Below are 14,537 nucleotides of genomic sequence, written 5' to 3'. Positions count from 1 at the left end.
TAAACAAACAATACAAAATGAATTTAAAGTTCATCGCGTTGCACAAACAAGTGGCTATCAAAACCCAGTAGCTAAGTGGATAATGTGATGATGTTTGAAGCGAACGACACTGGGTTCGAGTTCTAGAGTGAACATCAACTCTGAGATGCAGGTACATCCAGCTGACGAGTCCCAAATAGGACGAAACGTATGCCCTAGATTCCACTGCTAGTCACTATCCATCTTTGCGTATAGTGCTTGTGAATTAAGACAGTGCGCACAGCACACACATATCTAACTTTTAATAATCTCTTCAATATCCCACCATAACAATTATAGATAATAGCTAAATTTTGAAAGTTTAACCTGTCAGTAGAATTTATTGTGTTTATCTTCATGTTTTGATTAATTATGTTCTTTTCTTTTCATTAACACAAACTTTCTGTTATAAACAGTCTGTCTATAGAACCTTTATGAATTAATCATTATTTCAAATTATCAAATTAGACAGTTTATGAATACTGTTAAACTTAAATTAAAGCACTAGATAATTAATCAGTAACTCAGTAGCACGATCCATTGCGTAATAAATTTACGATATTTCACTGTACAAGTTACAAAAGAGCCCAATCAACGACATTGTGGTCGCTGGGAATATGTATCGAAAAGAATATACATAAATCAGATGTCGATTCCTCAACTGCTAACATCGAACTAGTGATCACTCAATATTTATCGCAACGGTCGTTCAAGAAATAAGAAAAGGAAACTTGTTGAAATACTTTGTATTGAGAATTCTATATTGTGCCAAAAATATAATACTGAATAAAGCCATTAATAATAATCATAACAATAATAATAATAACTTGTATACTTATGCAGAGAACTAAATAAAACACTTCTATTGAGATATGTTACAGTTAAAGGTTGTTTTTGTTATTAATTAAGTTATTATAAAGTAAACTGTAGTTCTACAAACCATATTTATTAAAATCAAAAACAGGTTTAATAAAGACCGGAAATAAGCAATTATTAACTTATTTACAACAAAAATAAAGATTATTAAGCGAATCTCATAGATAACTAGTTAGCTGGCAACATATAATAAGAATATAACTAATTATAATATATGTTATTCTTTTAGAAGTCATGAAATTATTAGCTTACTGAAATCTCGGAGAGACATGATGCATATATCTAAGTCTATACAGGCATCTGTACGCTCTCCAACCAACTATATATATTGTAATGACTGGCTGTACATATTCCTGTATAATTGGTATTATTATCGTTGTCTGTCGGTTTATGACCTGTTAGAAATGTCTCTTTTGGGTTGACCTGTTTTAACTTCCAAGGACCTGTGAGGTATATTTATGGAAGCGCTACTTACCCAGTCTTCTTAAATACTTCGTCTTCTGTTAAATTTTCGCCTTCTAACTACTGTTTTGTCCATCTCAGCGATCCTCCCAACTCCTCCTGACGACTTGTGCAAGCTTGTCATTTTAATTGCGTATATACCTCTACAATACTCATACCACTGAACAATAGAATTTTCAGTAACGTCTGCAAATGTTGCAGCCAATGTTACTGATGCTTTTATTATTCGATTCGCAACAATTATCATGGTTCACCTTAGTCTCAATCGAGATCGAGCAAAGAAAATCCCTGTTCTAGCAGACTTCTTACCCAAACATAAATAACATCAGAAGACATTCTCATCACGGTAGTTTGAACAAGGTACAGTAGTCATCTAATTACCGCAGTCACAAATACAGGATCTTCTTAGTAATCCCAGTTGTTGTAGCCGCTCAATTATCACGTCCTCTCTAAAATCCGCCGTACACCGATAGTACGTGAACATCAGGTACTTAAATTAGCGCAATGACCTTGAAATCCCTCAAACGCTTCTGATTGGCACGTCCATAAATTGTAGTCTCGCCCCTGATCGTGTATATTCAAACTAGAAATCATGACTTAAAGTTAATTTACTTTAATACTTTTTATACTGTTTACGATCTCTGAATGTACTAAGGAAATTCAACTCTTCACATGCTGGGACAGAGAAAGATGTATCCATAATGAAGGAATCAATTATATCTCAACTTTGCAATTAATTGAGTGTCGCTTAAAATCCCATAGGATACCATTACAGAAAGTAATAATATAAACAATGAAAATCACGAATCTTAAATCTTGAGATACCAACGGGGTTCACAAGTTCTTATTATTACAATTCACAAAACAATGTGTCGATAAGCTAAATAACAGTGCAGATCTGTGTCAAAGCACTAATGGCAGTCAACAATATTGAACTGAGAGCACGCTACATTAAATATGGAAGTTGTTTCAAATAAATAACTTCACAATGAAAAACACGTATGATGAAGACGAACTGCGAAGATAAATGCGGAAGAAAAATTACGATAATATAACGGAATCAATGACAAAGTAACATAAAAACATTTGGGAATATCAGTGTATTGTAATTTAAATGTTTTAAGCTGTTCATTGCAAAATGATTGACAATACATAAGCTACTAAATTTTAGTAAGTAGCATAGTATAATACCCATAAAGAGCGAGAAGAGTTAGAGGTTACAAAACAGATCCTAACATGTAACATCAAATATTCGATCATTGTAAGTAAACTGATCAGAAAGCGGGGAAGTTGAAGAGTTAAAATAACATCGTTTGGGCACTGGGTAGTAACAAATCCCCTATATTTTTAATGTTTAGTGTTGACGGAACTCTGTTGACCATGTTGCCAAATGAACACGGAATAAATTGGATAAATAATTGTTTACAAGGTATTCACTTAAAATTTACATGTGCCATATAATTTTTATGTATGAGGTAGGTTTATTTTAAATTTCAGACGCAAGTTTCATAGTTTCAATTTAATATATTGCATATTGCGTTCTATACTAAAAAATTCACTCAATACAGTAATCGTAACATTAGGTCAATTATGTATGATAAGAATGTTTAGGATTATGCTCATTACAAAATGTATAAAAAGTGTTTTACTATCTACTTTCTGTAATACTAGTCTATCGACGGAATCATTTAGCAATGAACCTCTACTTCATTGATCATTTCCAACAAATTAAACCGACATCCTTAGCTGTACCCATAGGAAAGTTGAACGTGTTTTTATTCTTGCTGAGCTGTAAAAAATTACGTTATTGTGGATGAAAAGTATTTTCATCATTTTGAGTTTGGACAGCGAAGCGACCTATTCCACCGAATACGATGAACATTTCGATCTAATTTTACAAGGTTACAGACATCCTACTTCCAAGTATAAGCCTATTGATATCTAATGTCTAGTTTATATTGTATATTTCCAAGCTTTACTGTATCCTTTTTGAAGCTTTCGTTATGATCCTTGTATATCTGATAATCATAAGAATTCACTGTGGCAGGAGTAATAGAAGATATTGAATGTGATTTATTCATAAAAAATAAATGTATTGTACAAGGAAAGTTATTTTAACTTAGATAGTTGGTTGGTAAGAAACAAGTACATAAGTAATTCATAATAATATAATACTTTCACGTCATTCAATACATTAACCCCTATATACAGTTTTATACATACATAGCTGAACAAATATAATAAATTTACAATATACGTATGATGTATGTAACATATGATTAGAAATGTGTGAATTAGGGTAAATATTGTACGTCAGTAGTGACCACTTTCACATCAATTAAAATCTTTAGTCATATCTTCTGTGAATTGATCACAATCACTATAGTCTTCTGAAACTTGGTCATCACTTAAACTTACCCAGTCAAATTCATTCATACGACAAATGTTCTCTGCTGAATGTCGTACTGGCGTAGTTGTCATCACTGTCGTAACCGGTACCATAGATGGTGTAGATTGTAACATCGGTGACAGTTCTTGTTTACTTACGTCTGGATTCTCTTTAAAAACATTCACTGTCTTATCACGTGTTAGCGACTTTGTGTCTGAGTTTCTTGATCTGATGTAATTTACAAGTATTTCATGTATTCTTTTATAACCTTTCTCTATACATAATGATAAACAATCATTTTCCATACAGTCAATGATTTCAACTTTGGCTTGTTTGTCTAGTAGGAACTCAACAGCTTCCTGACAACCTTCACGTATAGCTAACATGATAGGTGTTCTATCCCAGTCGTCCTTCATATTCATTAATCTAGCAAAACCTTTACACTGTGCTAAATGAGCTAATATTTTAACAGAATTAGTTACTGCCGCCCAATGTACAACGTTACGACCATACTGGTCAACAGTGCTGTAAGGACAACCTTCGTCTAATAAACACTTTACTACCTCATCATTCCCTGCTTGAATAGCAACAATTATAGGTGAACACTGTCGAGATTCATAAACTTGATAACGTCTTCTTGAACGACATGTTGGTTTTGGTGCAGTAATTTGATGTGATTTGACAGATTTTACTGATTTTTTATTTAGTAGAGCCTCTTTTTCAAGCTGGTATAACGACTTGACTGATTCTAAAGAATTAGCAGCAGCCGCTCCAGTCAAAGCTGTTCTACCAAATGAATCAACATATAAAGTACCAAGAGGTCTTTGATTATGTTCATTATGATAGATTTTATTAATTATGTCATGTCCTACATTCATATGAGCTGCTAAATGTAGGAGACTTTGATCACCAACAACGTTCTTTGATGGATCATCATCCAAATAATTTTCAGTACCATGATTTTTTGACGACATTTCTACACTTTTATTTTGATCAATATTATCATCTAAAACTTGTTCAATTTGACTTCTCTGAGTGACATTACATGGGTGTAGACCATCCAATGATGAAATTATTTTAAAAACTTCTTTGTTATCAGATCCCATGACCTTTATCTTCTCTTTCTTGCTATAACTACTATCTAAATTTAAACTTTCATTAATAGTGATTTTTAAATTTTCCTGAGGCAAAAGTGAATCATATTTGTCTTCCAAATCAAATTTACGCTTGCCTTGTTTGTGCTTTTCCTCTACTCCGAAAGGCTGAAAGTTCCCTGTATCTTCATTGAATAAATTTCCCAAATACTTGGGAGCAGTAAACAAATTTGAACTATTAGGTAACATATCTGATATCATTTCATTCTGTTTTAGCATTTGTAAACAATGAAAAAATAAAAAAGTAAAAATGATACTTCATTTACTTTCCATTAATAAGATCCAATACAAAATATTTATTGAAGCTTACGGATTAATACCATATGAAAACTGTATAGATATAAATATCTGGCGAACGGACTGAATTTCACTAAATGTATTCAAATATATATTTTCGTATGGCTGCATTCTCTGTTCTGAGTGATTGATTATTGAAGCTGTCGTTGTCTTTCTAAACTAAATCACTTTTATTACAATCAGAATACAGAAGCCCTGTATATATATATATATATATATATATATATATATATATATATATAATTTATCCACGTAATTTGGAAGATGTTTCGAATCTTACTGAATCATGACCATAATCATGAGTCTACCTATAAAATTTCCTCTCGTAGTCAACCTCATTTAACCAAAAACTAATTTTGAATACCAGACATTTGAAAAACACTTAGTTTATAGATGCTTTTACAGGTAGGCAACCGTTTTCACATGATCATTTTTTTCATCGCGAATATCTATTCGAAAACTTATTCAAGATAACGGACGAACTAACTGAAGTTCGGTGTTATCAAAATTCACGCTTTCAATTAGTCGTTCCCAGGATAAACGATAAATTCTTTTATAGGTGTTCTTAAAAAAAAACAATGCTTTTCGAAACTCAACTTCTGAATGTAAACAAGGTATTACGCGATTTTTCCAAATTTTTCAGGTAGATCGGTACTTCGAGACTGTTATGATAAATGATTGGCCATAGACCACAGTAGGGATAGAAAAAATCTACTTAATATCCCATTTTTATGTTTGGGAAAACAGCAAATTGTTTCGCTGATTGCGAATTAATTTATTTAGATGTGAATGAAGAAAATATTATTTTAACCGTTGTTGTCAAGTTTTAAAATTAACATTCTTTAGTCGTAATAAATTGCATAAGATTGCTGAATAACGTACTAGTGATCATACATTTGATCAACAGACTAATGTGTTCGAATGATCAGTCATTTACGTTAAGTACCTAACAGTCTTGAGGAGAAAAGGAGTTAAACAAATATTCTCAACATTGATGAAGATCATAATAAGTGTTTCGTCACTGAACTACACAACTTAATGAATAATATATCGTTAACACTTACTTGAATACATTTCGCAGTAAGTGATTTTGTATTACTCATATACATTTTTTTAGTAATCTCTTATCTGTCATATAAACATTCAGAACTGTGTTGTAATTTTAGATAAGTCTCTTTTGTATAGAATAGTATTTATCATTATGATAACAAAATTGTAGAACTAAGACAACCAGCAGAATATATAATCCAATATTTAAAATTTCTGGAATTTTCCTGCAAGATAAGAAAAACGAATTTTTCATAGAATTTAAACAATCAACTTACCTGAGTAAAACGTTTCTTTTTGCAATTTGGCGAATAGTCATCTGTTCCAGGAACCTACGTAAAGTATAAACATTGAGGAATTCATTCATAATGTCAATTTTAAACTATCTAAATATGTTTTGGAGCTAAACAATCATATAAACCTGAGAATACTGGGTAAATCAGATGCGCACTGCTGAGGAGTCCTAAAATAGGACGAAACGGCCGTCCAATGCTTCCAGGTTATACATGGTGGTCTATCTTCAATCGACTTATGAAGTCAACTATTAAAATCTAATTTGTTGACAGTTATCATATAACCTAACTAAACATACTCTATAACCATTCAATTTTCTCGAACAAACAATTTAGATTTCGTATTACAGACAGTTTGGTATTCAGTAGTAGTGGCTTGAACAATAGTTTCAATCTGCTAACAAGTAATTTCTTATTTTCGAAATCGATATTAAGTGTCCTATAGTCTCATACTACTAACAAAGTATTCAGTAGCTAACTTTTAAAACATACTTTTTCTCATATGTTATTATAAATTTTCCTTCGATATCAAAGTGACAATAACATATATTTTTAATATGAACGTAACGAGTGGATATTTCGTTATGGTAATCTACCAGTAAGGTGAACTCGAATTCAGAGTTACTTTTAAACTTGAAATCATTTAGAACATCTAACTAAAAGAAAAGCATGTATGTTAAATGACTATATTCACGTTCCTGTCAAAACAAAAATAATTTTTCTAAAATGTAAAATGCACTAAATTCACACTTTTCTTTTGTACTAACAATTCATCAACCCACTTATTATCAGAATGGGTTTTGTGGAGATTTTAGTAAATTTCACAGGTTGAAATCATGAGTAAGTTGAAGCTAGACCACCATTGAAAACCTAGAAGCACTGGACGGCCGTTTCGTCCTAGTATGGGACTCCTCAGGACGAAACGGCCGTCCAGTGCTTCCAGGTTTTCAATGGTGGTCTAGCTTCAACTTACTCATGATTTCAAACTGTGAAAATCCACTTATTGTTAACAAATCTTTCATCCCTGTAAATTTTATAGTTTTCACCCTGAATTTATCAGTAAGATATTAGTTTATCCCCTTAATCACTTTGGTTTTAACTGCTTCATCTTTATTGATGAATATTAACCTATTGGCCAACACTGATATTTTAGGTTTGATATTCTTGATCTGTATTCAATTGAGGACTAAAAGCTAATGAAAACAACCGAAGCTTATGCATCATTACACGAAAATCAAGCATATATTCAATTCCCATCATATTATTAAATATCTGCTAGGATACCGTTGTTTTAATTATAAAATAAAGATTGAACTGTAGAATCATAGTTGCTATTACGATTACTTCTACATTTATTCACACATTTTTAAACGTTACAAACTATTTTATCGATATTATTGTGGTTTACTAGTCATTCGATTACTGACGCACTAAAATTTACACAATTTAGTATCACATTATTGTGTGGTGCGTGCCAACTAATAATAGATGATCGATACGCACAACTTCCATTACAGTCAGTCCCAGCAACCGCAGTCGGTGATCTACGGTCGGTGGATGTGGTGGGAGTTTTTCCGCAGACGGCGAAAGGTAATCAGTACCTGGTAGTGGTGACGGAACATGCTACACGTTGGGTAGACCAGCGGGCAAAAACAGTGACCGAAGTAGTAATCCGGCAAATTGTGGCGTGTAACGGAACACCGAAGATGATATTCACCGACGAAGGTCCCTGTTTTAAAAGTAACAAATTTAAAGCCTATCTAAAGCAGTTTGACATCAAGAGGATGGGAACTACACCGTAGCACCCTCAGATGGACGGGCTTACAGAAAGAAACAACCGAACGTTAAAGAACTGGTTAGCCTCTAAAGGAGGAAGTCGGGAGAAAGAGTTACCATTGATTTTGCTGGCGCATCGTGTCCCCATACAAGGGACAACCAAGAAGTCACCTTTCCTGTTTATGTACGGTAGACAACCACGACGTCCAATCCACAATAAACCTGGCCACAACAACAGAAGTGGACGTCAACAAGATTAACAAAAGAGAGGAGGGAAGCAATTAGAAACGTGGAAAAGAAATAAATAACAGACACGAAGAAGGCAGAACAGTAGAGAAGAACGTGGAAGCCTTTTGCAGTGGGGAGCCTGGTAAAGTGTAGAGAATGAAAAGGGAACATGGCATTGGGACCAGAGTCAGGAAAGCTGATCCCGAAATGGGAAGGACCATACAGTGACATGGAGAGATGTGGCTCAATTTACACGATCCGGCGAGAACACAAGCAGAAGTGCATAAATGCCAGTCAACCGCAAAGATTGTTTCAAGAGCATCATGAGTACGAGTCACGAACAGCACCAAAGAAGACAGTGGTACAGTGATCGGAAAGACAGTGAAAACAGCTTATTAATAGGGGGACGATTGTGATGTGTGCTACTTATGACGGCATAAGAAGTATATAACGCTAGTCTGGAATAGAATGTCTGGCAGTAGAAGGCTGAAAGATTGAGGAGGGAAGAATGGGAACAGAAAGTAATTAGTATGGAAATGCATGGACAATAAAGTCTAAGAAAATTAATGAACGTTTTGCAAATGAAGTATTGGAGTATAGTTTTTCTACTTTATCAAGTAACTTAGTAATTTTGTGCTTAATATGTTCAGTTGTCCTCACCTGTGTTCTCCTTTATTACAATTGTATAATAATACTCTGATTTCAATAATTAAATTTTTATCAGAAGGGGTTTTGTGGAGATTTTTACAAATTTCACTGGTTGAAATCATGAGTCAATTGAAGCTAGACCACCATGGAAAACCTGGAAGCACTGGACGGCCGTTTCGTCCTAGTATGAGACTCCTCAGCAGTGCGCATCCACGATTCCGCCTCCCGAGACATTCGAACATTACATTTTTGTTTAACTGGATGGTATTTTGTTGTGTAGTTCATTTAAAACATACAACGGCATACGAAATAGTATTTTGGAATAAATAGTTAACAGAAAACATTTGCATTAAGAATGAGACAAATAATAAGAAAGACAATTATCCATCTATTCCAGGTTGACATTTAAAATGAAATCAAAAGTATAAATGGTGAAAACTACTGTAATATGCACCATACTAAATTTAGGATGAACTTGAAATATCTTGTTATAGGACATCATAAATAATAAATGATAAATCATATTTAGTTGTAAATATCTTCACAAAGATGGTATACATTGGACAAACTTGATGCTAACAATGATCACTTAACTACTAATGTTTTGTAAGTAGATGGTAATGTATGCGTAAAACTAAGGTAGCAAATGATGCTTAGTGATTCTTAGCATTCAAGGCTCCATACTTATTCATTTAATAATGATGAAAAACTTCATCATTCAAATATATTGTCTTTACTTTTAGTAAAAAAGAAGTAGGTTCATACAAAAATTAAACTTCGAGAATTGATTTGATACGTCTAAGCAGTGTTTACTGCTTTCGGTTTGACGATTAAAGGTAACTTTTTGACAGAATGAGGTTTTTAGGTGTTTATTAAATATGATTACGATCATAAATTCATGAATACTTTAACGGTTGTCTTACTTAGGTCGGTTTGTGATCTTAATAATTGTATTTCAGAGGAATATTATTATTAGGTTATTACTATTTGTGATGCAAGATGGTTTCAAGAACTGGGTTGACAGAAGAAGACCAACTTTACATACTATATATCATTTTAATTTACGATATTTAATAGATCGTTATACATACCTATAACTAAGTATAAACTTCAGGAATAACACTCACTTTATCTGAGAGGAATCCAGTAATCATTTGTTCATGATTGTACTTTGGGACATTTGACAAATGGAATGTATCCTTCTCATTAGCAGTTGAAGAATTCAAGTAATCTTGAAAAAATGATGAAGCTGATGGAGTTTGTTTAAATTTATTGTCAAAATATTTTGATTCATTTATTGTCATTGTTGTTAAAGGTGGTTCTGTAACTCCTACAACTGATTTAAGTCCTGTGAAATAAACTGAAGATTGTTGTCCTAATAAATCCATTTGATTAGGTTTAGAATAAATCGATGATACAGGTGGACACCAGATACCTTTCGTTTTTACACGTTTCAATGGTTTTCGCCAGTTATTGTCATGTTGAAATACCAAGAATAAAATTAATACAATAATTACTGAAAAACAAAAAGTAACCAGAGAAAGATTATTGTTCTCATTCCATAATTCAGCTATATTAATTGAAAATTCATTCATATTATACTATACTAGACGCATATGTCTTCAATATAACTTCCAACCAAACCCTTCCATGTAAGTAACTTAGACCCGGTGTGTAATTGTAATTTCAAATTCAAAAGTTGTAAGCAGCTGACGAGAACCTACGAAATAGAGATGAATTCATGCTATTCTGCTAGAATCTTTGTTCCTGCTCTTTTCATTCATATTACTTTTATCTTACAATTTTGCTTATGATGAATAGTTTTCAATAACTGAGTATCAATAGTTGTAAGGAACAACATTGAAACTTTAAGTAGTTGGAATATATATTCTGTTTAATCATTTGTGTACCAAAAAGATATTGTTCAACATTATTAGTCAGTGGTATACCTGAACCACAGATTCTGTAATTAGATAGTAAAAGAGAATAAAAAAGGTATTCAACAATAATTGTAATTAATCGTGTTTAATCACTCGTTGACTATCCCATAGAAAAATTTAGATAGTTATATAGTGAATTCTGAAACATATTAATTCAGTAGTACATTCATATATTATAACATTTTAAATCATCATAAATTAAAAATAAGTAACTGTCGATGTAACTCCACCTGGAGCCTATCTGGGGCTACTGCCGGTCCCAAGCCCGAATAAAGGAAGAGAGTTAGGTATGAGGTTAGCAATCCCATCCCGTAGAAAACTAGCTCGCTAAAAAAATGCTAACCAGAAAAAATAATTCAAGCCATTTAAAGTCTGTCTTACGAGTTAAGTCTTCATTTAAAAGAGTTATGACATATAATGAAATCAGAGTCCCTTCGGAAGTCACGAATTTGGTGCCCCTTCTGACAACCAGAGCAACCATTAATTTAAGTAGATGGAATGTTCGTACAATGTGAGAGACTGTGCGAGTCATCCAAGTTTCTGCAGAAATGAACAGATACAATCTGAAGGTGCTTGGAATCGGTGAAACACATTGGACGCAAGTTGGACAACAAAGACCAGCTTCAGGGGCGCTGCTGTTACACTCCGGCCATTCTCAGTATAGTGTTGTGGAGGTTTTTGAGTTTTTCTTGAGATTATGAACACATCAATGTTAGACCACGGTAAACATTACCATGTGCTCACTAATGACTAGCTTCGTGAGAAAATTCTCGGGGTTCTAGTGAGAAGCCGTGACCAGTGGAGCTAATCCGTGTCGGGTAGAAGCAGGTATCTACCTCAGTACAATGGAAGGTGGTCGCGCAATTTCGTGGTTTGGTTTAGGTTAGACATTAACACTATTGGATGCCAGCTCAGTGGTCCAGTAGGTTAGGCGTTCGCGCCTGAGACTTAAGCCCTTGAGTTCTAATCCCGCGAGTAAGATCGTGGATGCGCACTGCTGAGGAGTCCCACAATAGGACAAATCGGCCGTCCATTGCTTCCATGTTTTCAATGGTGGTCTAAAATCAATCGGTTCATGATCTCAATTAAAAACAGATTCCCTTTAGTTAAATTAATTGTTATTTCTATTAAATAAATTCCGTAGGGTTTCTATTAACTTTTTTTACAAATCGATGTCTTTATTAAATCGAACTAAACAATAAATATTTTCACTCTTCCATGAATAACTCAAATGATCAAAGTACCGTTATACTTTCATTATTCGCTCGTTATTTATCAACCTTTGATTATCTAACAAAAAACTATAATAACTATGTGTTATATGTGTTAACTTAAGCATAAAGGTCTTCACAACTATTTCTTATTCATATAAGTAATAAGTATTGTCTGGAAAAGAACCAATGTCATATTATCTAATTAATTCATTCATTGTTTATGTCCATATTTTTTTTGCTAAACACCATAAAGATATATTATGTAAAACATTCAAACGATCTAATGCGTCTGAATGTATTTACTGATCTGTTACTGATCTTTCATAGTTGTTATCGTGTTACTACTGTCGAATATTATCTAACGTATATCAGAGGTCAAACAAAAAAAATTACAACGAATTACATATTGTTTAAAGCATGTCTTTACTTATTGCCTTATAAAATTATATTATGCTATTCAATACAATGAATTATTTGCATAATTTACAACTAACACCTATTTATAAATGAATCAAAGATGCAAACTAAAATAAAAATGATTTATACATTGATTGATCACGGATTAGTAACTAATGCCATGTTTATCTAGTTCTTAGATTGGATCAGATTCCATTGATCAGATTAAAATGTAGTGATTAGTTTAAGTAACTCAATATCATGTGCACTATGACTGAATATTTGATAGTTGAATATACTTAGGCCCAAACTTATAAACCTAGACTTCAGTAAGGGATACCCTAATTTTGAAGTAATTAATTAATCCTTTCTACCTGTACCTGATCAATCAATGTAGATATCTCACCCTCACGAGAATTAAGCTGAATCTTAAATAGCGGAATGGTAAAGTTCTTGACTATAAAGCTAGGTGAAGAAGTTTCGAATCCAACAAGGAAGCTCTTTTCCATTAAGAATTCCGGATAATTACTCTCAACATGCATAAAACTTAGGTTCAGTGTTTTATACCGATCACATTCAATCATGTTTACTGAGTGTATATAGCTAATCCTAATTAACAACAACATAATTGTTGAAAACATCTGTTTTAGTTATAAATTAAGCCAAACAAAAGTTCCTAGGTTTATTTGTAAAATGAAGTTAAAAACTGATCTGTGATTATTAATTTCCACCTATTTGGTTCATTTGACGAGAAAATGTCATATACTCATATAATCTTGAATAAATTGGATAGAAAAGTAATATATTTAGATTCACAGGTATCTCAACTTATTAATTTATATGCTAAACATATTTAGAACTTCTTTCCGATTTTGTAATTGGTGCGAATGTTGAAATAAACTAGAAGGAAGATGAAAATGCTGTGGAATAAGCTCTACTTGAATAAACATTTTCGTGAACTCAAATAACTGAAGAAACACGTATGTGTTAAATATACTTAAAAGATGAAACGATTTATAAAAACAGGGAATGTTAAGAGACAATTTCGTTTAACTTTATTTTGCACAGTTCGGTACTGTTATATTGGAAACGCTATCTACATTCCGATCTTTTCAGCTTTGAGACATTTATTATTCAATCCAAGTTTAGTAGCATCTTCAATATCAGTATTGGGTTATTGAGATTGTTGAGTTATTATTGAGATCATGAACCGATCAATGAAAGACCATGATTGAAAACTTTAATGGATTGAACGGCTGTTCTATCCTAGTATGTGACTCATGAGCAGTGCATCAACGATCCCACTTGCGGGACTCGAACCCGGGACCTTCGATCTCGCGCGAGAACGCCTAACTTATAGACTAATGAGCCGAGATGCGACGGTTTTAATGTTTAAATTTAACCACCATTTCTATAGTGATTTAACTTTGATGTGTTCGTAGTCTCAATGAAAACTCAACAATCTCCACAATCCTATACTGATAGTTATCATGAGCTCACTAGTCTCTAGCTTCCAGAGGCAATTATTGGTGTGCTAGTGAGAAGCCGTGACCAGTGGAGTTCAATCGTGTTGAATGTGAGACAGTTGATCTCCGAAGTCAATGCGAAATGGTCGCAAAACCTCGTGGATTGGTTGGAGTTAGTCATTAACACCAGTGAATGCCAGCTAAGCGGTCATGTACTGAAGAGTCCCATACAAAGATGACATGGTCATCCAGTGTCTTCATGCCTTTAGTAATCGCCTAACATTGATCGGTTTATGATCTCAATGAAAAAACTTCGATTGTCGATTACAGCAT

The 14,537-nt window shown here is 33.2% G+C and overlaps 1 protein-coding gene across 2 annotated transcripts in view; it reads right to left on the bottom strand.

Moving 5' to 3' along the window:
* Positions 1 to 2,363: 2,363 nt before the first annotated feature.
* The window catches only part of MS3_00003802 (uncharacterized protein), a gene marked incomplete at its 5' end in the record, with an annotated part of 44,393 nt that continues 32,219 nt past the window's right edge, over positions 2,364 to 14,537 (bottom strand). For both annotated transcript variants that reach the window (XM_051211663.1, XM_035733225.2), the window contains 3 exons: positions 2,364 to 5,106; positions 6,522 to 6,575; positions 10,316 to 10,704. In XM_051211663.1, the coding sequence (XP_051073277.1) occupies positions 3,691 to 5,106; positions 6,522 to 6,575; positions 10,316 to 10,704 (1,859 nt within the window). In that variant the 3' untranslated portion in view covers positions 2,364 to 3,690. The remainder of the gene's footprint in view (positions 5,107 to 6,521; positions 6,576 to 10,315; positions 10,705 to 14,537) is intronic.

This window comes from Schistosoma haematobium, chromosome 1 (assembly GCF_000699445.3).
Source record: "Schistosoma haematobium chromosome 1, whole genome shotgun sequence".
In the NCBI taxonomy this organism is placed as follows: Eukaryota; Metazoa; Platyhelminthes; class Trematoda; order Strigeidida; family Schistosomatidae; genus Schistosoma; species Schistosoma haematobium.
Note: the sequence above shows the minus strand (reverse complement) of the source record. Positions and strands in the feature narration are given on the sequence as shown.